We start from the raw sequence: 27,500 nt of genomic DNA on the forward strand, positions 1-27,500 counted from the left end.
CACTCACGTGATTTCGATTCATCACAACATGAACGATACACTTTTCATTCGTCTCGTCTGTGTTTGAGTTTGTGGCAGTTTAGTCACACACACACACACACACACACACACACACACACACACACACACACACACACACACACACACACACACACACACACACACACACACACACACACACACACACACACACACCTACAGTGCATGCTTCAGGTGTCTGGGGGCTTTGGGATTGGGGTGGTATGCTCCGTCACCCGGGTTACAATTACATTTAGAAATATAGCTGCAAGCAGCAATGGCGGATTCCTCCAAACATTGCGAACCCGGGGAAAATGTATATTCTTAACAATTTGTCAGTAAATATTTCGAAGAAACTAGAAATATGCTACTAGCCAAACTAACCACAAAATGGCTACTAAGACACATTTCTTCAAGCCAAGGACCAAGGGTGGGGGCTTGGTCAGCCCACAATCTGATAAAATGTTGTGTGTGCGTCTCGCCAAGCTTGCGCGCGTGGTAAAAGTTACCATATGGTTCTAGGGGCTGCCATTGACTCCCATGGTACAAGAATAATAATAATACTAACAATAACAATAGGTTTCCTCCTTACGGAGGAATCCTAATTAAAGAAGCTGGTTTTGCTTTTTTCACAAGGAAGTCAAACCTCAACAGTGGCCTTGGCAGCTATCCTTTTCTTGGCTGCTGTCGATTGCTTGCTGGGTCGTGGCATCTAAAAGCACATGAAAAAAGCATCAAACACTATACAATGTAACATACCACATGTTGAAGAGGTTGGGTGGCTCAAGAGTGGGGTTTAGTGGTCACCATGGAATGTTGATAAGAACACTAAAACTAGGCACAGGCATTCTTCATTTATTTTACTATAATAACTTTGGGTTTGTATATGTTTGTTTGTCTGTGTGGTCTAAAACAAAACAAATATACAAACTATTAAAGTTTGTATGAAAAGAGAAATTATTTACTGTGTCGTCTCAGTTACACTATCAAAGCTTGGAAATACTGTGACTTGCTAAAGTAAGGAAGTGGCTAATAGAACATAACATTTCATTACGGAGGAATCCTAATAAAGCGGCTGCCTCCACAGTAGATACGCCCCAGGAAGCTCAAACTACACTACGATGCCAAAAGAAAGGTGTTTCTGTCTCATGGTAGAATGTTCACTGATTTCACCAGTTTGATCGTTTTCATTTGACCACAGAATTGAAAGGACCAAGCAGATAACATACGTCTCTCATTACACTCCGGCAAAGACGAGCTCCCACCTACCTTCTCCGTGTCGACTCCCCTCTGGAGCCTCTCGCAGCCGGTGTGTTGCGATGGGAAGCGTTCAAGGCGCGAGGTAAAGCTCTTATACGTGTAGTCTGTCCGTTTCTGCTTTGTGTTTCATTGCCTAGGGATTTCAAATACTAACTTCAAACATGAAAGACGGCACCATAATGTTCCCGAGTCGCGTCAACTTCCTCGAGTATACAACAAAAATAAACCTTTACATCTACCTATACTTTCCTTTCCTTTCTAAATATCTCAGCGTAGTTTTAAGACAGAGTATCACGAATGTGGTTTGTTTTGCTGTTCTTCAGTCGGATAGTGGAGTCTTCTTCCCTGTCTGATGCTTTCGGAAGATTTAGTCGAGCCTACAATCCTACCGCCCTCTGGCGTACAGGATGAGACATCAGATTTACTTTTCTGTAGTCGCAACGGTATATGAAATTAACTCAATGATATGTCAAGACTCAGTCATTTAAAATCTTTCTGTTCACTTACATCAGATGTGTTATTGTTTACTGCATCAGATGTGTTATTGATGCAATTATTCTTCCTACCATTTTTTTGTTTCCCCAACTTTTAGGGACATTGGAAACAGATTGAGGCCTTCTTTCTTGTTCAAAACGAACACTATATTGTTTTATAATCCGGCTTCATAACATCGCAAATAGTGAACTAATAAAGTTACCTACGTATGTTATTTCTTCTTTCCGCGATTTTTAAATATCCCACGATTGTCAGAGGAAACGGAAACACGATCTAGTGTATGTAGAACGAATCACATTGCGACCTTTTGCATACTAATCAGGTGGAGTTAACATTTTCTCACCCAGGAACACGGCCACAGCCAAAGCTCCGATGCTGAGCAAGCGAGTAGGAGAGAAGGAAAGTAAAGTGATCGAGCAAGTGACCGCACAAGTGTAAATCTCGGACCGGCTTTTACTCGAAAGGTAAAAGAGGTTTAAAAAAATGAGAGGACTTGCCGAGCTGGTCTTCTTGCTGTTGGAATAGTACAAATGTATTAACTAGCTGGCTTGCTATGTCTTGTGTTGTAGTAGCGCTTGCGTGATGTTTGACTGTGTTAGCAAAGTCATCGACTAGTTTTTGATCATAAGCATAGTCAGCCCATTTCGGCAGAGGTTTAGCCGCTGGCGATACATCTGGAGGTGATGTTGGCGAACCTGCTAGATGGCACTTGTGCGCAGGTGATTGTGATGTTAAACGACGGCGTTATAACAGCGTTTTGTTTGTGGTTAGCACGTCGCTTTGTATTACACCTGACACGATTCTTGCATAAAGAACCGCTGTTGTAATAATCCAAACCCCATACACAATTATCCATGGATTAATTATACCACTTGAACAAACTAATGCAGAGTTTGCAGTTGGAGAATGAGTGAATGAACGAAGACAACAAGCAAGAAAGGAATTCAAGCAAGTTAATTATGTATCTATGTAAACTCTATGGTAGTCTGACAGAACAGGGCACTCATGGTGGTTGCTATGGTGGTTGCTATGCTTGTTCTACATGTTCTCCCTATGTGTATGTGATTTGTATATGTTGTGTCTGTGTGTTGTGTATTTGATTCGTGTATGTTGTGTATTTGATTCGTGTATGTTGTGTGTGTGTGTGTGAGTTGTATATGTTGTGTCTGTGAGTTGTGTATGTGATTTGTGTATGTTGTGTATTTGATTTGTGTATGTTGTGTATGTGATTTGTGTATGTTGTGTCTGTGAGTTGGGAAAGAGACAGCAATCCGACTGCACACCTGCACTGAAGCACTGCCTGAAGTCTTAGTATTTTGACAATTTGGTGTTCGTGTGTGTGTGCGTTCGTGTGTGTGTGTAGATGGACCTGGACATGGACGAGATTGCTCAACATATGGACGTGAGTCACAGGCAAGTCTGCATCGACCTGGAGAAGGCCACTCAATACATCACACAAGTGTTACAGGTAAGAAAATGAGTCACAACTGCTCCTACACACACACACACACACACACACACACACAACACACACACACACACACACACACACACACACAGACACACACACACACACACACACCAGTCAGAACTGTTTATACACACACACACACACACACACTTTTACACCTACACCAACACCAACACCAGTCACAACTGCTCCTACACACACACACACACACACACACACGCTCTCACACCTACACCAGTCAGAACTGTTTATACACACACACACACACACACACACACACACACACTTTTACACCTACACCAACACCAGTCACAACTGCTCTTACACACACACACACACACACACACACACACTCATTACGACATTATTTATTTTCTGTTGGGTATTCTGGTCCCATAACTTGCTACCATTTAGATCACCTGTGCTGTCTGAGTCTACTTCTATGCAGTATTGAAAACGAGCCTGTGTGTGTGTGTGTGTGTGTGTGTGTGTGTGTGTGTGTGTGTGCGTGTGTGTGTGTGTGTGTGTGTGTGTGAGAGTGTTCATAAGTTTGGTGTGTTTGTCAATGTTAACATGTGTTGTGTGTGTGTGTGTGTGTGTGTGTGTGTGTGTGTTTGTCAGCATGAAGTAGGAAGGAACCATGAGCTCTGCGTGTTGATTCGTCGTCTAGAAGAGAGGGAGGCGGAGATTGGACGGATCCTAACAGAGCAGGCGGAGTCAAACCGACAGCTGAGACTGAATATCGATGAACTACAGAAACACCTGGAGGAAAAAGACAACTCACTGTCACAAGCCAACCAGGTGTGTGTGTGTGTGTGTGTGTGTGTGTGTGTGTGTGTGTGTGTGTGTGTGTGTGTGTGTGTGTGTGTGTGTGTGTGTGTGTGTGTGTGTCTGCACACACTAACTCCCTTCATCTTGCAAGCATAACTTTTCAGTATTACGGTGAATTTAGGTTTGTTTTAGTCAGAGAGTAGAGCTGTAATGGCTCCTGTAGTTTACTGGCATATTAGTGTTTGTCTGTTGTCTGAGTTCAGCTGTGTGTGTGTGTGTGTGTGTGTGTGTGTGTGTGTGTGTTTATACAGACTGTGGCTTTCCTGAGGAATGAACTGAGGGACGTGCATCAACAGCTACAAAGCCAACAAATAAATCATAGGTATACACACACACACACACACACACACACACACACACACATGATAGAATCTCTGTAAGCACGCTTAAGTTTGAAGAAGGGACCGGAGAGTTGAAGTCAGGTTTCTGGAGTTTATTTTCGCCGTGGAGACCCCCTCTCAGCTTGGTGCTCAGAGCAAGGCCTACCTGATAGCAGAATGTGTAGGCATTTATACATTTCAGTCAGGTAGAATACAATAGAAGAGGGGATGACCACACCCTTTAGGTGAGAGGAAGGGGGAGACAGTGGGGTGAGAGGTTCACCTATGGGGGGAGGGGTGATACCATGAACACATAGGGTCTTAGCAGGAAGGAGCCTATCTGGGGGGGAGGGTTCACAAGTCACTTGTTCAGGTCTCAGTGAAACAGAGAGTACACATCCAAAATGAGTTGCAGATACAACATAAGGAGTTAATGTCTTACAACAACAGAATAGCAATATTTCCAGTTCCATCACACACAAACATGCTTTTTTGTTTGTGTGTGTGTCTCTGTGTGTGTCCCACTGTACCGTTGCATCCCGTGTGTGTGTGTGTGTGTGTGTGTGTGTGTGTGTGTGTCCCACTGTACTGTTGCATCCCTACCACACACGTCAGAAAGTAATATTTACTTTGTGGATCTTCTTTGCTCAGTGGCGCCCCTAGTGGTCAAGTGCTGTATTGTCCCTCACAACCCACACATGATTTTCTTGACTGTGAAACTCTGCACCTTCTGATCCCAGGACATACCAGGACACGGATGAGTGGCTGCAGGGTGGGGAGAGTCAGCTCAAGGTTGAGACACACACACACACACACACACACACACACACATATATAAGGGGTTTCCTCCACTAAGGACACCAACAGAAAAAACATGCAAAATAACAGAACACATGTCCATCCCTGACCAAAGATGGACAGTTCACTTCACTTGGTCCCCGCTACAAAGCTGCCCACTGCTCCTGGGGGGGTCCTTGAGGAAGGACGGTCTAGGATGGGGGGGAAAAATAAATTCACTGCGACCTCAGGCCTACCTGCGTGTGTGTCCTGTGTCGCCTCCATATATGCACTTGTGTGTTCCAGTGTGTCGTGTGTGCCATTAAAAACCTGACAAAGGTCTTAATTAATTAATACACACACATACCAGGACACGGATGAGTGGCTGCAGGGTGGGGAGAGTCATCTCAAGGCTGAGGCACACACACACACATACACGTACACACACATACACATACAAACATAACCACACATATACGCACACACACACACACACACACATACACATACAAACATAACCACACACATACACACACACACATACACGTACACACACATACACATACAAACATAACCACACATATACGCACACACACACACACACACAAACAGATCTGCATACACTCATATCTGATACAAGTGAGAGTCTGATGGTCTTGTCTCATGCCCAGAGTCCACCGTTCTCGTCTGATGGCCAGAGGTGGCGGGAGGCTTCAGTCTCTGAGATTAAAGAAGAAGATGCTGATGAGGACGATGATGGATATGGAGAGTACAGCCAGCCTGGTAGGGACAAGAGCTACACACACACACACACACACACACACACATACACACACATACACACACACACACACACACACTCCCTTTGTTATCCTGCCCCTTCTCATCATTGCTTAAAGGAACTAACATAAACATAACAAAAACATGTACATGAGATAATATTACTGTATCCAAACGTTAGGCCTGCTAGCTATAGCTGTATCCAAATGTTAGGCCTGCTAGCTATAGCTGTATCCAAACGTTAGGCCTGCTAGCTAATATTACTGTATCCAAACGTTAGGCCTGCTAGCTAATATTACTGTATCCAAACATTAGGCCTGCTAGCTAATCCAAATAGAACAGAGAAAGTCTAAAGTTTAAATATCCTGAGAGGTTTCTAAGGTTTAAATATCCTGAGAGGTTTCGAAGGTTTGAAATATCTTGACGGGTTTCTAAGGTTTGAAATATCTTGACGGGTGTGTACAGTTTAAATAGCCTAACCCCTGACCCCAGGTGTTCATCTCAGAGGCTGCAGGATTGTGATTGGATACTGAGAAGGCTGCAGGGTTGTGATTGGCTACTGAGAAGGCTGCAGGGTTGTGATTGGCCACTGAGGAGGCTGCAGGGTTGTGATTGGATACTGAGAAGGCTGCAGGGTTGTGATTGGCTACTGAGAAGGCTGCAGGGTTGTGATTGGATACTGAGAAGGCTGCAGGGTTGTGATTGGCTACTGAGAAGGCTGCAGGGTTGTGATTGGATACTGAGAAGGCTGCAGGGTTGTGATTGGATACTGACAGGTGTTAATCACAGAGCTCGGATCACGTGGGCCAGCCTGGGTCCAGCACTCAGGAGCCAATCAAAACCCTGCATATGGCCTTCAAGACCAAAACAACCCAATCCTGATCCTGAACAACACAGAGGTACACAGATAGAAACATCCAGGAGCACACAGATATCTGCTTAACCTTACTTCTAATTCTAAGAAACATAAAGGCATACGAGTATAATAATAAGACATTAATATCGTAAGACTGGAATATCTCTCCCTACCCCTATTCTAAACTATTATTATTATGGCCAGTCTTATTTTATTAACGCAGTCGTCCACACACACACACACACACACACACACACACACACACACACACACACCCCTCCTTTCACCTTTGTCCCTAACAACACCAGGATCATGATGGTATCTTGGCACTGGTAAAAGGCTTGCTAGCATGCTAACTCGTGACTCATGGGGATATAGTTGGCACTTATTAAAGGCTTGCTAGCATGCTAACTCGTGACTCATGGGGATATAGTTGGCACTTATTAAAGGCTTGCTAGCATGCTAACTCGTGACTCATGGGGATATAGTTGGTAAAAGGCTTGCTAGCATGCTAACTCGTGACTCATGGAGATATAGTTGGCCGCATAGTGCATAGGCGGCTAGTTGGAACCACAGGTGTGTTGTCTGTGATCTGTGTGTGTGATCTGTGTTGTGTGTGATCTGTGTGTGTCATCTGTGTTGTCTGTGATCTGTGTGTGTGATCTGTGTCTGTGATCTGTGTGTGTGATCTGTCCAGTACCAGGAGGAGCAGAAAAAAAGACAAAAAAGTGTCATGTTGTTGCATACCGTTTCTTTAAGCTGCATTAGCTAAAACCATCTGCTAAATGAATGAATGTAAAGAAGTCTCTTCTTTTTCTGTTTCTGCAGAAGAGAGAACTGACCCCGGAAAAGAACAGACCCTCTCTTCAGCTGCCATTAAAACTGAACTGATCCAGGTATTGTGTTACGAGTTTATGATATTCGTGATGCGCAATATGCTAATACAATTTCAGCCAGATCGTCAGACATTGAAATCCAATCATAGTTAAGATCTAGACCCACATCAGAGATGCTAATGCTAATGCTAATACAACTGTAACCCACACCAGAGATGCTAATGCTAATGCTAATACAACTGTAACCCACACCAGAGATGCTAATGCTAATGCTAATACAACTGTAACCCACACCAGAGATGCTAATGCTAATGCTAATACAACTGTAACCCACACCAGAGATGCTAATGCTAATGCTAATACAACTGTAACCCACATCAGAGATGCTAATTAAACTGTAAACATAAATCAGAGATGCTAATAAAACTGTAACCCACATCATCAGAAGACAAGGACTAAAACAAAGCATTACATTTTGGGGACTATTCTAAACTTGAATCGTTGATAAGTTGCCAATATTTTCTTTTGACAAAATTTGCCATTTGCAGTATTTGCATTTCTCCCTGCCTCATTGTGTTTTAGGAAGAGGACGACAAATCAAACATGCCTCCAGTCCTCTGCTGCAAAACGGACCTGTCCCCCACAGACCCCATGTCTCTGGCCCAGATAAGGGGGGTCTCCGTGCTGTTGGTGGACTACTGTAGGACACAAGGGCAGCAAGGGACGGATACGGAGAACAGCAGAGATGGAGAACAACCTGAGACATGTAAGGGATCACACACACACACACACACACACACACACACACACACACACACACACACACACACACACACACACACACACACACACACACACACGCTCTCGCACTCACATTCACATACATTCACATAGAATCACACACACACACACACACACACACGCTCTCGCACTCACATTCACATACATTCACATAGAATCACACACACACACACACACACACACACACACACACACACCCTCCCATTGCCTGTGATTCATCCTCAACCAATGACGCTAACATTCATACATGTGTGTGTGTGTGTGTGTTTGTGTGTTTCCAGTGAAATGGAAGGAGCCTTGTACCTCATCCTCAGCTGCATTCTCTGGGACCCCTACATCCAGCTGCACCCAGCAGACTGCTGTCTCCTCCGCCTCTTCCACAGAGCCAGAGGAATCCGGAAGATTCTTCGACCCTCTGTGTGACGAAGGCTTCAGCTCCCCGCTCAAGCTGCATCAGCGCATCCACACAAGAGAGAGGCGGCACCACTGCACTCAGTGTGGCAAGAGCTTTATTCGAGAGGGACATCTCAAACGACACCATCTCATTCACACAGGAGAGAGGCCGTACCACTGCACTCAGTGTGGCAAGAGCTTTACTCTAGAGGGAGATCTCAAAAAACACCAGCGCACTCACACAGGAGAGAGGCCGTACCACTGCACTCAGTGTGGCAAGAGCTTCACGCTACAGCACCATCTCCACCTTCACAAACGCATCCACACAGGAGAGAAGCCGTACCAGTGCGCTCAGTGTGGCAAGAGCTTCACTCATGAGGGAAATCTCAAAGTACATCACCGTATTCACACAGGAGAGAAGCCGTTTCACTGTACCCTGTGTGGCAGGAGTTTTTCTGTAAAGGGAAATTTGAAAAGACATCAGTGTATGGTCATTGGGGACAATCTGTAGCAAACACACACACACACACACAGACACACACACAGACACACACACAGACACACACACAGACACACTCACAGACACACTCACAGACACACTCACAGACACACACACTCAGGACATTCTGTAGACATCCTAGGTCTTCTCAGGGAGACTCGACCAGGAAGTCTGTAATTTAAGACCTTCCGCATTCCAGAATAATTCATTCTGAACCTCTACATTCCACATCAGCTTTATCAACGTTCTGAAAACAACACGTTGTCATAGTATTGGCTTCAGAAACCAGACCACGTTCAATAGAACTGCCAATCCATTCTCAGCCTTGGCAAAAGCTTGATTGGCCAGAGGGTGGTTGACCCATGCTGTTTTGCGGAACAGATTTATTCATTTCATACATCAGCAGTGTTGGGAAGGATACTTTCAAAACGTATTCCGTTACAGAATAAAGAATACATGCCCAAAAATGTAATCTGTAACATATTCCGTTACATTAACTAACGTTAATGTTAATGTTTCCGACTCCATTAGCAGCTACTGATCACGCAAATAGCTAATTTTCATTCATTTTCATGTTGGGGCTTCTGGGAAATGCATAAAGTTGCCTTAATTTATTTCGAGAGTGAAATAAACTTGTGAAACAGAGAAGTACCGTCAACAATGTAACTGTATTCTGAATACCATCTATTTAAATTGTAACTAACGGGATACAGTTACTCATAATTTGTATTCTAAATACGTAACGCCGGTACATGTATTCCGGTACTCCCCAACACTGTATATCAGTATGTTTTCTATACTGTATACACATTTGAGCAAAGAGTGCACATAATCTAATTAATGTCAAGTGTATAAATAATTTCAATGGTTTGTCAGACTACCATTATTGTTCTACTTATTGTTGATTTTCTTCACACAAAGATTATTGAGTTTTCATGTTTCCCACACACTGTCATTGTGATATTATGATATTATGATTTCTGTATCTGTGTGGACCTCTTGAGTTCAAAGGTCAGAGGTCATTCTGTATCTGTGTGGACCTCTTGAGTTCATACCAATGGCTGCTCACAATTTCATCTGAATAGCTGCATTGTTGACGTACTTACTTCCTCTACTGTGTGTTTAAGACACTCACACTCACACACACACACACACACACGTACTTACTTCCTCCACTCTGTGTTTAAGACACACACACACTCACTCACACACGTTGATAAGCTGAATACTTATTTCCTCCACTCTATGTTTAAGGCACACACACAGACACTTGTCAAGCAACTTGTCAATCAACTCTGCAATTTCATGCCATTAATGTATTATTTCAAAACAGTTGACTGTTTCAATACCTTATACAACAGGTAGTAAATGTTTTTGTTTCACACACACACACACACTCAAATACACACATGGTATTGTTGCTTATACAACAGGTAGTAAATGTTTTTGTAATCTTGTTTTGTTAATAAAAGACTGTGTATGTATATGAGCTCTGAACCCAGATATGTGGCTGTGACACTATTCATTTATTGAATGTCTTCCCTTGCCCAACACACACACTCACACAAACACACACACACACGTGCACACACACTCACACAGACACACACACACACACACACTCACACAGACATGGAGCCAATTAATATAGAAGTCGGACCCCTCCAACTCACACACACACACATAAGTAATTAAAATGTGGTCTCGAACCAATATTTTTTTTAACCAATTTTTGCCCATTAACGCCAAAAGTATAACGTGCAGAGTGCAGCTTATGTAGCAAGAGGTCAAAGGTCATAGGTCATTATGACAAATCAAACATGGCGCCGCTCCTCAGCTTATGTAGCAAGAGGAGGACAAATCAAACATGACTCTACTCCTCAGCTCCAAAACGGACCTGTAATGTTACCTAAAGGTAATGGAGTGATTAAACAAGCGTGTTGAAATATGAACTTTGGGCTGCTTTCATAGACAAATGGAAAACTTTGTTTTTATTCCCATCCGGCACGCTAGAGGGCGGTAAGACTGTAGGCTTGACTCAATCCGTCGAAAGCTTTAATCGCTGAAGAAGAATCACTGCTCTCCTGAAGGAAGACCAACGAAACAATTCTTTATACCTTCAGTAAATATTTTAGAATACTAACCGCCTCAATCATCTTTTCCTTCAGTCTGCAGCTTACAAACTACTTGGATATCGTAAACTTGGTCAAACCAGATAACTATTGTTGATAGTAGCTAACATTAAGGTCTTCAGGAAAGAGGCGTTGAGTCGTGTATACAAATATTTGTCTGAACAGAGAAAGCTGACGAGGTGCGGTATTTAATGTAATTGCGAAATTAGTATTTTAAACATAATGCAGAAATCGACAAATGACAAACTTTTACCGCGCAAAACACCCGCTGCTGTTGGAGTCTGAGGGAGAGACGGTATGTTACCGGTTTGTTCGGATTTTCTGATAAAACTTGTTCTTAGTTTGATGGTACTGTGATAAAGATCCGCCTTTTTTAAGACTGCATTTAATTGAAGATGTTCTCTTTTGAATTGTAATGCCTTATTTCACCTCAGTTACATTGTCTTGAGTAATGAGCTTGAGTAATGAGCCCGGTATTGATAGAAGGGTCTTTTGTTGACCGCTAAATATTGTGCATTTCATTTTTCTGTTTGCAGATTTACTATGTAAAATACCGTAAATCCTCAAATAGTGGCCGCGGCTTTTATTTACTTAGGCTGCACAGCGCACCGGCCTGTATTTGGGGCAGGCTTGTATTAGGGGCAGGCCTTTATTTCTTACGGCTCTTCAGAATGTTCAAAAAAGTTCCGTTGATTTGAATGGGGCACCCCAACGTTAGCAGGTCTGTTATTTCTTGATATTCACCACTGCAAAAAGTTAATGACCGCTGTCATTGGCAATTCTATTTCACATCTTTCATATTACTTTCGAAGATAAGAATGGGCTCGAGACGATGAATGGTTTTCGAACTTTTTACTGTTCTCGAACACTCGTCATACTCGTACAAAGATTAACAGTAAATACACAAGATTATAATCACAACATCTATACCACATGAACACGGTTGACACTTCAGTTATATGTACAAAACACATTAATACAGAACAGGAATGATTCTACATCAACCACACACACAACAATGGGACATACACAACAGATAGCACTGTGGCTAAGCTAACAGCTGCGGTGTAGTACTCCCACAATACACCGCGGCATAACAATAACACCAGTCCGCGTAGAAGTCCGGTCATTTAACGTAGCGGGAAGTCATTGTAACTTGAAGTCAGCAAGTAATGGGTTGCTACGCAACACCTGTAACGTTAAAGTTCTATTAGCCTGAAGAACATCTTTTTCTTAGCGGAAATCAGAAACGGCAACAAAATCATTAAAAATCGTTATTTTGGAGGAATGTCTTCTATCGTTTAGGCAAGTAACTGTATAATAACAAATTCACCTTGTAGGCTGAAACATTTCATTTTTGTATTGCAAACAGCCATGACATTAGCCAACATGAGGAGAACATGAACATGAATTAATGAAATGCATTCAATTAAATTGTGATGTCTGCTTTGTGCTGATGGACTGATTCTGGTAGGCTACAGTAAAATATTGTGACGTGCAACATAGCATAGTCGCCCCATAATGCTGTGCGGCGGGCGCATACTTTCCTATGTGATGCACTAGCGCTCAACGATGTTCCTTAACAATGTTCCTTACTGTTCTCATTGCATGTCGATGTTGTGTTGGGACTGAGTTTATACAGGTGTGTGACGGTAGCACAGTCTCTTCGTGATAACTTGTACCAGGGCATAAAACCCGTGCCATTTTGAAATTGTGTTGTGCTTAGTGTTTATTAAAAAGCCATAACAAATATTCCACACTTCTGTGATTTGCTACAATATGCTACCGGTAGGCTACCTTTTTTTTTTACCCCCGGCTTGTATTCGGGGGCCCGGCCTTTATTTGTCTGTATCGACCACGCCCCCGGCTACTATCTATAGCCCGGCCTCTAATTGAATCCCGGTCTTTATTTGAGGATTTACGGTAGACAGAAATGACACTTGTTAAGGTGGCTTTGAAGAGCTGTCTGATGTCGATGTTAATTTGGATATGAGAATCTTAAACTTCTCTGACCTATGGTCTAGTCACAGACGAGCAGATCAAACTTTGTGAAGCTACCTTCTCCCTCCTTGCGCATAGATGCAATAACGCAATAACGATTGTTTGTCTATTTGCATGATTTTCATCAGAATCTGTACTGCACTTGAAGTGTATGTGTGTGTGTTGGTGTGTGTTATTGTGTGTGTGTGTGTGTGTGTGTGTGTTGGTGTGTGTTATTATGTGTGTGTGTTTATGTGTGTGTGTGTGTGTTGATCTCTGTTTTTATGTGTGTGTAGATGGATGAAATTACTCAGCATATTGACATGATGAGTCACAAGCAAGCCTGCATCGACCTGGAGAAGGCCACTCAATTCATCACACAAGCATTACAGGTAAGATGCAGGTACACACACACACACACACACACACACACGTTGAAAATGTAAGACATTGTATCTTGATGTCTGTGTGTGAGTCTGTGTGTGTGTGTTTGTCTATGTTAACATGTGTTGTGTGTGTGTGTGTGTTTGTCAGCATGAAGTAGGTAGGAACCAGGAGCTCTGCGTGTTGATTCGTCGCCTAGAAGAGATGGATGTGGAGACTGGGCGGAGTCTGGCGGAGCAGGCGGAGTCAAACCGACAGCTGAAGCTGAAGAACGATGAACTACAGAAACACCTGGAGGAAAAAGACAACTCACTGACACAAGCCAACCAGGTGTGTGTGTGTGTGTGTGTGTGTGTGTGTGTGTGTGTGTGTGACTAAGAAAAAAGGCAACTCACTGACACAAGCCAACAAGGTATGTGTGATTAATGTGTGTGTGTGTATATGAATGTGTAGTTAACGTGTGTGTGTGTGTTTATACAGACTGTGGCTTTCCTGAAGAATGAACTAGGGGACCTGCATCAACAGCTGGGAAGACAGCAGAGCAATCATAGGTACACACACTAACACACACACAGAGACACGCACGCACAGACACATGCACACACAGACGAGCATACAGACACAGTGTCGCGTCCCTGTCTAGGGCTTTAGGACATGACAAAGTTTTGGCAAAAACGGGCAGACGACGGAATCCAAATAACCATGAATTTATTTACAAGTGATAGAATAAATAAATGAACGCTCAAAAAGAACGCATCACGCAAATATACAAGGCCTTGAGAACAGGCCTCCGCAGCCTGGCGCTCTCTCCCGAACTCTCACTCCGGTGAGTAGCGAACCCGATGGTAGTGGCGCGGGCAAGGCCCGAGGCTGGGTTTAGCGGCAGCGAGGTGTAAGTGGCGAGACAGCCAACAAGAATGAGCAATCCCCAAAGCACGGCCTAGTGTGATGTAATCGGGCTGCTTTTAAAGGGCTGGGACTTCTAACCGTCCAATGAAATCAGAGCCCCAATCAGCTGTGCGCCAACCCGCCTGTAAGACACACAAAGCACAACAGAAACACGGGCAAGAATACATATCAAGACCCACAGGGTCAGAGACAGAGACAGAGACAGAGACAGAGACAGAGACAGAGACAGAGACAGAGACAGAGTGGGTGTAGGTACACACATACACCCACAGCCAGGAGAGTGGTCATAGTTATACACACACACACCCATATGTATACGGGTGCTAATGCTAATTATATGCTAATGCCTTTTCCATTAGTTTTCTTCTGCTTCATTCCCTTTGGTGATATTCATATCAGGGATTATATTTTGGTAATATTTATATTGGGGATTATATTTTGGTAATATTTATATCAGGGATTATATATTGCTTTATGGAGCACTCTAGTTTGATTGTTCTTGACGATGAACTTTGACCATCATCCTAGCACATTTGACTTTTGAACTCTGACCCCTGCAATCTCTGATCCCTATAGGACAATTCAGGATGTGAATGAGTCGCTGCAGGGTGGGGAAAGCCAGTTCAAGGATGAGGTACACACACACACACACACATATTAATAAATAGGGCCTCATGCAGCAAGAGATATATGAACAAATTCCCTCTTATTTGTATTCGTATTAACGGCCTGTTCTTATTATATTGATAATACCCATTGATTTCTGGAATTCACCAAATAGTTTTCTGGTTTTTGCTCTAACCATTCATTTTTTTTATGGAGACTAAAGAAGGGAACACGTTTCAAATTTTAAGTTTTTAAACACGCACGCACTCACACACACACATTTTGACGTCTGATATGTGTTTTTCAGCAAATGGAGAGTTACAGCTCTCCTCTCCAGTCAGACCAGATGACAGCTCAGGAGTCTCTGGTCTGGTCAGAACCACTGGGCTCAGCTCAGGAGTCACTGGTCTGGTCAGAACCGCTGGTCTCGTCTGATGCCCAGAGTCCACTGGTCTTATCGTCTCATCATAGTCCGGCTGTCTCATCCAGTGCTGAAAGTCCGCCTGTCTCGTCTCACACGCTGGTCTCAGCTGATGCTCAGAGGCTGCTGGAGGCTCCGGTTTCTGCGATTAAATATGAATATGAATATGTTGATGATGGATATGAGTACAATCAGCCTGGTAAGAAGTGCTGGGGTGGAAAGAGTTACAAACACACACACACACACACACACACACACACACTATATGTATATACTTTGTGTGTGTGTGTGTGGAGGCAAAAAGTCAGTGATTGGTTCTTTATAATACAGGGCAGGACTTCCAGTTACAAATCTATCATGTTTGGTTTTTAGTGTTATTAGCGTTAGCATGTCAGATGATGTGGGTTTAGTGTTGTTAGCATTAGCATGTCAGATGATGTGGGTTTAGTGTTATTAGCATTAGCATGTCAGATGATGTGGGTTTAGTCTTATTAGCATTAGCATGTCAGATGATGTGGGTTTATGAATAAATAAATGCAAATGTAAGTGTCTACTTTTCTGTTTTTGCAGACAGAGCTGACCCCGGGACCGAACAGACCCCCTCCCCAGCTGAAGATATACAAACTGAACTCATGCAGGTACTGTACGGTACTTTTTGGAAATACTAAATGCTAACAAATCTAAAGCTAATAACACTATACCCATATCATCTGACATGCTAATGCTAATAGCACTAAACCCATATCTGATCTTGTAGCCCGCAAGGTGAACCATGGAAAGTCTTTTAGAAAATGATTCCCGCTCCACAGTCTGGCATCTACACAATCTTTAGTTCATAAAAAAGAACGAGTCGTGCTAAGCTACCAAAAAAAAGTTCGTCGCTGAAATTCCTGTCGCTGCGTCTATGTTTTATGCAGAACTAGTGTCTTCAGAGCGTAATACGATTTTGGTCGCGAGTGGTGGCACGGTTCGACACGTGATCATGCAACACCAATAAGGGAGCTGCTTTTTGTCAACAGATTTGCAAGATGGCGGCCTTCATGGCTCCATTGAGCAGTACGGACGACGAAGAAGAAAATACACCAGTGAGCCATTGTTACATGCACATTACTTCCGTCAAGCACGAGGAGGTCAATTATTTCACCGCTTCACGATGGAACACGTACAGGACAAGCCTACAAAAGTGGCTCAGGTTGGAGGGCGAGTCTCGGGACGTGTCTGAGAACTTCAAACACTGTGTCGATGTTGAGTTTGACAATATTCCCGAGGATGCTGGCTTCCATCACACGTGCTACCGTAGATATACAGACAAAAAGGCCATCGCAAAGGTGGAAAGACGTCTCGCACGCGAGAGACAAGAAGCGACGGAAGACCACGAGGCCATTCCATCGACTTCTAGCGGCACGGGTCCAACAAAGAAACTGCGATCCAGGTCAGGGCTGCCAATCGCAGGCTCTGGGCCCGTCGTTCCTGCCCTGTGCGTAATTTGCCAAAAAGAGGAGAAGTTCATCAGCCGAGCAGGCAAACGACAAAGGGATACTCTGTCAAAGGCTGAAACATTAACAGCAGGTAAATAAACAAACACACACACACACACACACACACTGTGGTTGAGTGACTGAAAGGTACATGTGTGAGAGATATGTCAACAAACTCATTGAGCTATCCTTTTTGTTTCGTTAAGGCCAATTGCTGAAAGCTGCCGAGTTGAAGGAAGACCAAAGTATTCTTTTGCATATAAAAGACAAAGACTGTGTGGCTCTGGAGGTGCAGTACCACAAAGGCTGTTACAATCAGTACACCAGGTTTTTGACGAGGCCTGAAAAACCAGAGAAAGAACAGTACGTTATTTATTATATTGCATTTCAAGGAGCTACTAACATAACATTATATAAGTAAACATTCAATCTGCATTCTGTTGTATGTGCACACAATCACAACACTTATTCATTTCTTTACTTCTCATTCATATGTGTTTTAGGAATGAGCCCACGTTTGATGTCAGCTATAAGATATTCTGTGAGAGGATCATTCGCCAAAGGCTGCTTGTCAACCAAGAGGTGCTGAGAATGGGCCAGCTGAGGAAGGCCTTCATTGAACTGGTGAAAGCAAATGAAGGTCTTGATGCTTCAAACTACAGGTAACTGCAATGCATTTTTCTCTCAAGTCTTATTATTTGTCATGTGTAAGGCCAGCTTTACACAAAATGTGTGTGACAGGCCTGCTTTTAAGTCTTGCTGTTTGCACAGACGTGTACCAGTTGGCAACAAGGAGAACAGCTGATGTGTAGTGTGTGTGTGTGTGTGTGTGTGTGTGTGTGTGTGTGTGTGTGTGTGTGTGTGTGTGTGTGTGTGTGTGTGTGTGTGTGTGTGTGTGTGTGTGTGTGTGTGTGTGTGTGTGTGGTGTGGTTTGTGATGTTGTGTGCCTTTCTTGGGCATCTTTGGTGTTAAATGTGCTGTATGGCAGATAGGTTCTAGCCTGTAATGTCTTGTACCACCTCCACCACTCTCTGCTTTTGATGGTACTCCTGTGGCTCTTAATTGTCACTGTTTTGTTGTGTTGCAGACAGGATATGTTGAAGAAGAGGCTGACTCGTGATTTCCCCCAGCTGGTGTTTCACATCCCCACCAGGCGCAACATCTGCGAGCTGGTTTATCTGGAGACCCTGTCGACCAGGGACGTGCCGTCAGGGGAGGCAGGGGAGGCAGGGGAGGCAGAGGAGGCAGGGGAGGCAGAGCCTCACCTGTCATCTTGAAAAGTAAAATAAATATTCATATTTCTCTACTAATCTGTGGTATAGATGTCATTTCTGTATGATTCCAATCATTTCGAGCATTTTTATAATCAAAATAGCTGAATTTGCGCATGTCCTGTTCAAATAGACGGGAGAAAGCGAGTAAGATTGCGCAATCGCTCCAAACTGGGTTTTGCGCATGCGTAGAACCTATTTAGTCTCATTGAGCTGAGATCAAAGCGCATGGAAAAAGCACGGAGGTGAGGCACACAGTACCTCTGCCTCAATGAAGGGGGCGTGCGAGAGCGCACCGGTCAGGAGGTGAGGCACACAGTACCTCTGCCTCAATGAAGGGGGCGTGCGAGAGCGCACCTGTCGGGGTTTATGCTGGTTCTGCCGTTGCTCTTCTTCTACACTTCTACTCCCGAAAAGACTGGCTGTGTGGCTGTGCTACAAGAAACAGCCTTTACTGCTTTCCCTGCGTGTGACAATGTCTGGAGTAGGTGTGTGTGTGTGGGGGGGGAGCGTGTGTCTGTGAGTGTGGGGGGGTGTGTGTGTGGAGGGCGTGTGTGTGTGTGTGTGTCTGTGAGTGGGGGGGGTGTGTGTGTGTGGAGTGTGTGTGTGTGTGGCTGTGCTACAAGAAACAGCCTTTACTGCTTTCCCTGCGTGTGACAATGTCTGGACTTACTGGCACTTCGACTAGTGCGTAACTTGCAATTACAGCAGTTACATTTCTGCACTTTTTCTTTTTTATTTAATTTTGTTATATTTCTTTTGTAAAGTAGTATTTATTGTTACACCAGGTGCTATTGCTCGTAGCTTGACTATTCTCTCCCTTGTACGTCGCTTTGGACAAAAGCGTCTGCTAAATGACAATGTAATGCAAATTGACTAAATCAAGATTTTGTGACTTGAAAAATCTGCCAAGAAGCCGAGGCAAAACATGAAAGGTCAGGAACCCACATTTAAAACCAAATAGCTTTGAAAACTTTTGGAACCTCAAGAATAGATTTGGCTTTGGACGAACAGCGGAGATTAAAGGTTAGCATCCACAATGCTAAGGTAAAGGAAAACCGAGAGATTTTAAAAGACCTCATTAATGCAACCTGCTTCCTAGCCAAACGTAAATATCAATACATAGACGCATCGACAATCGACTGGAATTTCAGCAACAAACTTTTTATTTGGTAGCTCATCACGACTCGTTCTTTTTTATGAGCTAAAGATTGTGTAGATGCCAGACTGTGGAGCGGGATGAAACGATAACAGGGTTTACCTTACGGCCTATTGCTGATCTTAGGGATGAAACGATAACAGGGTTCACCTTGCTGACCTTAGGAACTTGAACTTAGAGCTTAAAGTAACACTATGTAACCCTTAAAATAACAGCATGAAAATAATTGTGCTGCTACAATTACTTTTAATATGGAGAACGGCCTCTCCGCCATTGCCATCGGGGGTCTGTAGGGGTTCTGGAGCTGTCCGGTCCTTTGTGTCTGAGCATGCGCGACTAGGATCGGGTAGCGATTTCGATTCAGAGCTAGCCATCTTTCTGCTGGTTTAGTAAGTCGTTTATTTGCTGTCCTGCTTTGTCTTGTCTTGCACCTGCTTGATGTTTGACTGTGTTAGCAAGATTGTTGACTCGCTAGTTTGTCATAAACGAGGAAAGCAAATTTCAACAGGTTTCGCCGCTAGGGGGATCTCCAAGCCAAAAACTCCTTAGTGCTGCTTTAAACAATGATTTTAGGAACCGTCAGTATTTCTAACGCATTTGGGGAGTTTTTGAGAGCTGAGTTAATGAGGTAATTTCCCGCATATATAGATTGACACACACTCACTGGCAGTTTGTTAGGAACACTGATCAAACTAATGCAGTCTGATACACCAGTCGTGCAATACATCTTAGCTTCATGAAGGTTATAATATTTAGAATTTGTGTAAACTAATTTAGAGGGCTGTTATTTCAACTGTGTGCTCTTTTTGGAGACTGCAGTTTGTGTTGACATGTGCAATGACATGTCTTTGTATTATTTAGCCACCCCATTTCAAACAGTGAGGCTAGGCTAAATAACAACAAACATTTTTGTGTTCAATTCAGTGCAGTTAAACAGCACAACAAACTACAATCTCCAAAATGATCATAGAATTGAATGGCTACCTCTCTTAAACTGTTTCAACATAAACTGAACGTTTAAACAATCCTGAAGGGGGGTTTATTGCAGGACCGCATTAGTTTTCGCTAGGTGTACCTAATTTGTAAACTTGTATTTCTCCCTTCCTCCATGTGTTTTAGGGACAGGAGGACAAATCCAGCATACCTATTGTCCTTTGCTCCAAAACAGACCTGTCCCCCACAGACCCCATGTCTCTGGCCCGGTTAAGGAGTGTGTCAGTGGTGTTGGTGGACTACTCCAGGACACAAGGACGGCAAAGGAAGGACGAAGAGAACCATACAGAACAGCCAGAGACCCGTAAGAGATCAGACACGCAGACACGCACACACACACACACACACACACACACACTCACACACACACACACCTGAAAAAACACACTCAGCCCGAGACCCATAAGAGAATCAGTACTCCAGCATATTTGTATACAGCAGCTCTCCACAGATAACTTGATGTAAGAAAGTTGTTGATGTTTATGTGTCTTTTTTTTGTTAAACAGGAAAAGGATCATCTCCCTCATCCCCGGAGTTCCCAGCAGCCCCCTCTATCTCGGGAACAGAGACAGAGAAATGTGAAACCTACTCCTGTTCTTTGTGTGACAAAACCTTCCACTTTTGGTCTCAGTTCAGGCTTCATCAATATATTCACACAGGAAGGAGGCCTTACTGCTGCACCCTGTGTGGCAAGAGTTTTATTCAAGAGGGCGATCTCGAACGACACCGACGCATTCACACAGGAGAGAGGCCGTACCACTGTACTCAGTGTGGCAAGAGTTTTCATCAAAAGGGAGATTTCGAACGACACCGACGCGTTCACACAGGAGAGAAGCCGTACCAATGTACTCAGTGTGGCAAGAGGTTTACTCAAGAGGGAAATCTCAAACGACACCAGCACAGTCACACAGGAAAGAAGCCTTATCCATGCACTCAGTGTGGCAAGGGCTTTACTGATAAGAGAAATCTTAAAAAACATCAGCACACTCACACATGAGAGAGACTGTATCATTTCACTCGGTATGAGGCGAGTTTTTCTACAAATGGATATCTGACAGAAATCAGCATAAACGCAGAAGGCAGAATTTGAAGATTTGTCCCAAGTGATAAGTCATTGAAAGGGCTGGTAGAATTCTGTAAATGCTTAGAAAAGGTGCTTCAGTGCTTCCTTTCTGATCTCCTTTAGCATAGGGTACACTGGACCATCCTTTACGAAGAAGAGGAGATGATGCCGTCCCCACAATTCATTTTGGCAACAACATCTAAAGACCCATGTCAATAACATTCGCCGTCACATAACTATGTAGCCTAGTGTAAGTGCAGTTGCGTTCTCTCATTTCCGCGGTTCTCTTTTCCTAAGTCCTTGTCATTTTCTTATTTTTTTTTTTTACTATCTGACTGTTCATCATCATGATTGGGTTAGTTAGGGTATGGCACCATTCTGGAACTAATACAGCACTATTCTAGAACTAATACAGCACCATTCTGGAACTAATGCAGTGCTATCTGGAACTAATACAGCACCATTCTGGAACTAATACAGCACCATTCTAGAACTAATACAGCACCATTCTGGAACTAATACAGCACCATTCTAGAACTAATACAGCACCATTCTGGAACTAATACAGCACCATTCTAGAACTAATACAGCACCATTCTGGAACTAATACAGCACCATTCTGGAACTGCCCTGGAGAGAGTCTGCCCAGGAACATGGTGTGGGGAGTCACTGGGTATTTCATGTCCATGTATTATTTCAAATCAGTCGTCTGTTTCCATACCTCTTTCAGCAGATACCAAGTGTGTTTTTAGTTTTCTGTCCAGTTGTAGTGTCATATGTAAATGTGTTGAGAAGAAGTGTGTCTTCCCAAAGCTCAGAATCTGGAGCTCTGGGATATACAAGGGTGCAAACTCGTCACCTTTTGGCGAAATTTGCCATTTTTGATCCAAAATAGGTCCTTTGTGTGATTCGTGTAGATCTACAATAAAAATATTTTTAGGGGGGGGGTCCTCCAAGTAATCTGCACATACGTGAAATACATTACCTATTATATGGATACAAACGACACATAATAAAAGTGTCTACAAATATTTCACTGATGTTAAACAATGAGAAAGCAAAAGTCATGCGCTCAACCCAGTATGTGAGGGATTGCACAATCTGAGATGAGGCGCTGCTCGTCGCTGCCTCACCTCGCGAGTCGCCTCTCTGTTTGAACATAACATTTGTTTATTTAAAGCAAAGATCAGTAGATACATATTATTTTTATTTTATCATTATTTGTTTTTTACTTTTCATGATGACTTTTACTTTTCATGAAGCTCTGCCTCCCCTGACCGCACGCCCCTATGTGTATGTAATCTGAAGCACTGACCCGTTTTCTACTGCTGGGCGCTTCACTGCAACTGAACAAACTTACCACTCTCCTACTTCAGTTTGGTTTCAGAATGAGAGAATTTTAGGAGGAGGATGCCATTACTGTGGCTCAACTAGGAGTCAGGTGCAAATGGGCCTTGTCCTGACAAGCTAAACTCAAAGAGTAATGTAAAGGGAAAAGAATATGTGTTCCCACTGTCACAGTTTTTCAAGAACACGGAGAAGCTAGGCCATGCCTGATGCAGCCCCTGTGGATTTTCTGTTCCTATAGTTGGCCCTTTTTTGGCTTAATACCTGATGGAGATCTGTGATGTAATGTGCTTTGGTGAAGTGGACTGGAGTGGGTGGTCGGGAGGGTATTGGGGTGGGTGGTTTGGTTGGTCTGTGCCAGTGCAACATTCAACACAGGAATGTTTATGATGAAACTGTTACCAGAGCACAAAATAGTTTACAACAGCACAAAGTTTTTCATAGATCTAGCCTCATCATTTTGTTGTCAAAGTGCACCAGATTGATGCATTGAACTTTAAAATGTGCAAAATGTTCTTATATATAAAATATACTCCCCAGGGAGCATGCCCCGGACCCTCCTAGGGGGTTCGCATCGTTGTCACCTTTTTCATCCCTGATGAGTTTGCACCCCTGGATATACACACACACACATATACACACACACACACTCTCACACTCACACTCACACTCACACACTCACACTCATACTTTTGTTCTACATTCAGAAAGTTTTGAAACTCCGATAACCATATTCATTGCATTGTAAGGAATATAATTTCCAAATAAACCTTAACCATGAAATGTAAATTTGTATTGCATAATATAAACTAGAGTAAATATGTTGGGGTGATTGCGTAATATAAACTAGAGTAAATATGTTGGAGTGATTGCGTAATATAGAGTAGAGTAAATATGTTGGGGTGATTGTGTAATATACACTAGAGTAAATATGTTGGGGTGATTGTGTAATATAGACTAGAGTAAATATGTTGGGGTGATTCGATATTGAATTGTGTGAAAAGGCACCAAAGCACGCCAGTGGAAATTGCCTCATTTTAGGTGAACACAAAGATGGAAAAGAAGGTTCTGAACCCAGACCTGTGGCCTTGACACTTGGATTTATCATTGATACACACACATACTCACACACACACTCACACAATATGAGCCTATTCATTAAGCAGTGGAATACACACACACTCACGCACAATAACACTAAACCTCTTTTACCTTTCGAGTAAAAGCCGGTCCGAGATTTACACTTGTGCGGTCACTTGCTCGATCACTTTACTTTCCTTCTCTCCTACTCGCTTGCTCAGCATCGGAGCTTTGGCTGTGGCCGTGTTCCTGGGTGAGAAAATGTTAACTCCACCTGATTAGTATGCAAAAGGTCGCAATGTGATTCGTTCTACATACACTAGATTCGTGTTTCCGTTTCGTCTGACAATCGTGGGATATTTAAATATTTCGGAAAGAAGAAAGAACATAGGTAACTTTATTAGTTCACTATTTGCGATGTTATGAAGCCGGGATTATAAAACAATATAGTGTTCATTTTGAACAAGAAAGAAGGCCTCAATCTGTTTCCAATGTCCCTAAAAGTTGGCAAAAAAATGGTGACACATCTGATGCAGTAAACAATAACACATCTGATGTAAGTGAACAGAAATATTTTAAATGACTGAGTCTTGACATATCATGATTGAGTTAATTTCATATACCGTTGCAACTACAGAAAAGTAAATCTGATGTCTCATCCCGTACGCCAGAGGGCGGTAGGATTGTAGGCTCGACTACATCTTCCGAAAGCATCAGCCAGGGAAGAAGACTCCACTATCCGACTGGAGAACAGAAAAACAAACCACACTCGTGATAGTCTGTCTTAAAACTACAAAGGGACATTAAAACGTACCAAACCAGCTTGCTATCGTTGATGGTAGTTGACGCTGAGATATTTAGAAAGGAATGTATAGGTAGATATAAAGGTTTATTTTTGTTGTATACTCGAGGAAGTTGACGCGACTCGGGAACATTATGGTGCCGTCTTTCATTTTTGAAGTTAGTATTTGAAATCCCTAGGCAGAAACACAAAGCAGAAACGGACAGACTACACGTAAAAGAGCTTTACCTCGCGCCTTGAACGCTTCCCATCGCAACACACCGGCTGCGAGAGGCTCCAGAGGGGAGTCGACACGAAGAAGGTAGGTGGGAGCTCGTCTTTGCCGGAGTGTAATGAGAGACGTAGCGTATGTTATCTGCCTGGTCCTTTCAATTCTGTGGTCAAATGAAAACGATCAAACAGGTGAAATCAGTGAACATTCTACCATGAGACAGAAACACCTTTCTTTTGGCATCGTAGTGTAGTTTGAGCTTCCTTGGGGGGGAATGGCGGTTCTACACGGAGGCCATGTGACGGCACTGTGCGCCGCCATATTTGTGTCCAACAAGGACACAGTAGTCTAGCTTTGCGTCTGTCACAACCCACAGAACGTTCAAATGCCTGGGATATGTTGTGCTGTTGGATGCAACAACTGTCGCCAAATAAACCCAGATAATACAATTTCGTTCTATTCCAAAAGATTTAGGGAATGACTGACCTGTTAAGTGAAATGCAGCACGTTGATACAATCGTGAATAATTACTGTGTCTTATTAAAGCTAAACTCTCCTGAGCAAGCTAGAGTGCTCATAGCTAGCGAGCTGTTTTGCCCTTTACTAAAGGATATAGCTACAACTCGTTAGCCCATATTGGCACTCTTAACCACCACTAAAATAACACGGTTGATAATCGCTGTTTGAATTACTTACATGACCTGTGATCACGTACATATTTTTTGTCTCCAGATGCCATATATTGGTGTCATTCACCCATCCTGCAACTGCATATTGATAGGCATTTGTACTCTTAAAATCTCTGGTGTATGGGGATGGATTATGTACAAAATAAATGTAAATGTCGGGGAAAGAAAGTTGGGGCAGACGCTTTGCAGACTTTAAGGGACAAAATAAAGTTGAAGTTAATAAATATGTATCGCAGCCAATAATCAATGCCTTTTCCAAATATCGCTGTCTTTCTGTCTCATTTAGATATCAGCTACAGCTCGCTAGCTTGCTCAGGAGAGTTTAGGTTTGATAAGACACAGTAATTATTCACGATTGTATCAACGCCAAAAACAAATCCTAAAGAGACATCACATAAAAAAGCACATGCTTAGATTTTAGTATGAATAGCAGTGGCGATTTCCGATTATATAGATTTTCCGCAATTTCCGGTTTTATCAAAAACCTTTGAAAGCCTTCTCCTCCTACAATTTTTGTCAAATCTTCTTCAAAATCACCAGAGATGATCTTCAGACCAAGCCTCACAAAAAATGTTGATCCTCACAACCGTTTGTCCGGTACAGCCACTCAAATTCAGCAGAAAAGCTGCCAAACAGGAATTGAAGTCATATCTCAGCAAATCTTTGAGATATCAACACCAAACTTGGTATGTCACGTGGAAGACACTACAACATGTTCCCATGTGCAAAGGCAACTTCATATCTTCAAAAATTATTGATATAAAGCAAATTGGATTCATCGCTAACGCTAAAATAATGCTGTACACATCCGCCGGTCAATCAGAAGTTCATATGAAGACACTTGAGAATGTTTAGTACACAAATCTGAAAAAAAGTTGACTAAGATGAAAAGTAGATTATTTGAAACATGCATGCTTGGCTAATTGCTAGGGTGATTTCCAATGTAATGTCTCCCTCTGCTCCTCACCGCGCGTGCTCCACGTTCTCACACACACTCAGCCTTTCCCTTGACACACGCGCAAGCTTGGCGAGACGCACACACAACATTTCATGAGATTGTGGGCTGACCAAGCCCCCACCCTTGGTCCTTGGCTTGAAGAAATGTGTCTTAGTAGCCATTTTGTGGTTAGTTTGGCTAGAAGCATATTTCTAGTTTCTTCGAAATATTTACTCACAAATTAAAAGTGTCCCTTTGCTTTTCAGCGGAAAAATGTATCTGAGTATCATTTGTAATTTAGAAGACATTTTCAAGGGGTCTGAATACTTTTGCAAGGAAATGTGTATGTAGGTAAATAAAATGCCATGTTCCTTGCACTGGCCAGCTTGCAGATTCTGAGGATAGCCCATCGAAGTTGAGTTAGCCAATGTTGTAGCTAACTAACGTCCGTTAGCTGTATTTAACATTTCACTGGGTCTTGCAGCCGTTTGATTTACTGACATAATTATTAAATGTTATGTTCTATAAGCCATTTCCTTACTTTAACAAGTCACAGTATTTCTAAGCTTTGATAATGTAACTGAGACGACACTTTAATAGTTTGTATATTTGTTTTGTTTTAGACCACACAGACAAACAAACATATACAAACCCAAAGTTATTATAGTAAAAAAAAATGAAGAATGCCTGTGCCTTGTTTT

At 42.9% G+C, this 27,500-nt stretch overlaps 2 protein-coding genes across 2 annotated transcripts in view; one reads left to right on the forward strand and one right to left on the reverse strand.

Annotated features, from left to right (window-relative positions):
* Nucleotides 1-27,500, reverse strand: part of LOC105913011 (zinc finger protein 70-like) — a 148,655-nt gene that overhangs the window by 51,608 nt on the left and 69,547 nt on the right. Inside the window, exon 2 of the mRNA XM_042703883.1 lies at nt 665-730. Coding sequence (XP_042559817.1) covers nt 665-730 — 66 coding nt within the window. The remainder of the gene's footprint in view (nt 1-664; nt 731-27,500) is intronic.
* Nucleotides 2,086-9,399, forward strand: LOC105892803 (zinc finger protein 613-like). Its single transcript, XM_031563717.2, has 9 exons — nt 2,086-2,237; nt 3,137-3,241; nt 3,866-4,045; nt 4,327-4,397; nt 5,136-5,187; nt 5,844-5,955; nt 7,637-7,704; nt 8,227-8,410; nt 8,727-9,399. The coding sequence occupies exons 2-9, from the start codon at nt 3,137-3,139 to the stop codon at nt 9,347-9,349; spliced, it is 1,395 nt and encodes a 464-aa protein (XP_031419577.1). The 5' UTR covers nt 2,086-2,237; the 3' UTR covers nt 9,350-9,399.

The sequence above is a fragment of the Clupea harengus genome, chromosome 26, assembly GCF_900700415.2.
Source record: "Clupea harengus chromosome 26, Ch_v2.0.2, whole genome shotgun sequence".
Classification (NCBI taxonomy): domain Eukaryota; kingdom Metazoa; phylum Chordata; class Actinopteri; order Clupeiformes; family Clupeidae; genus Clupea; species Clupea harengus.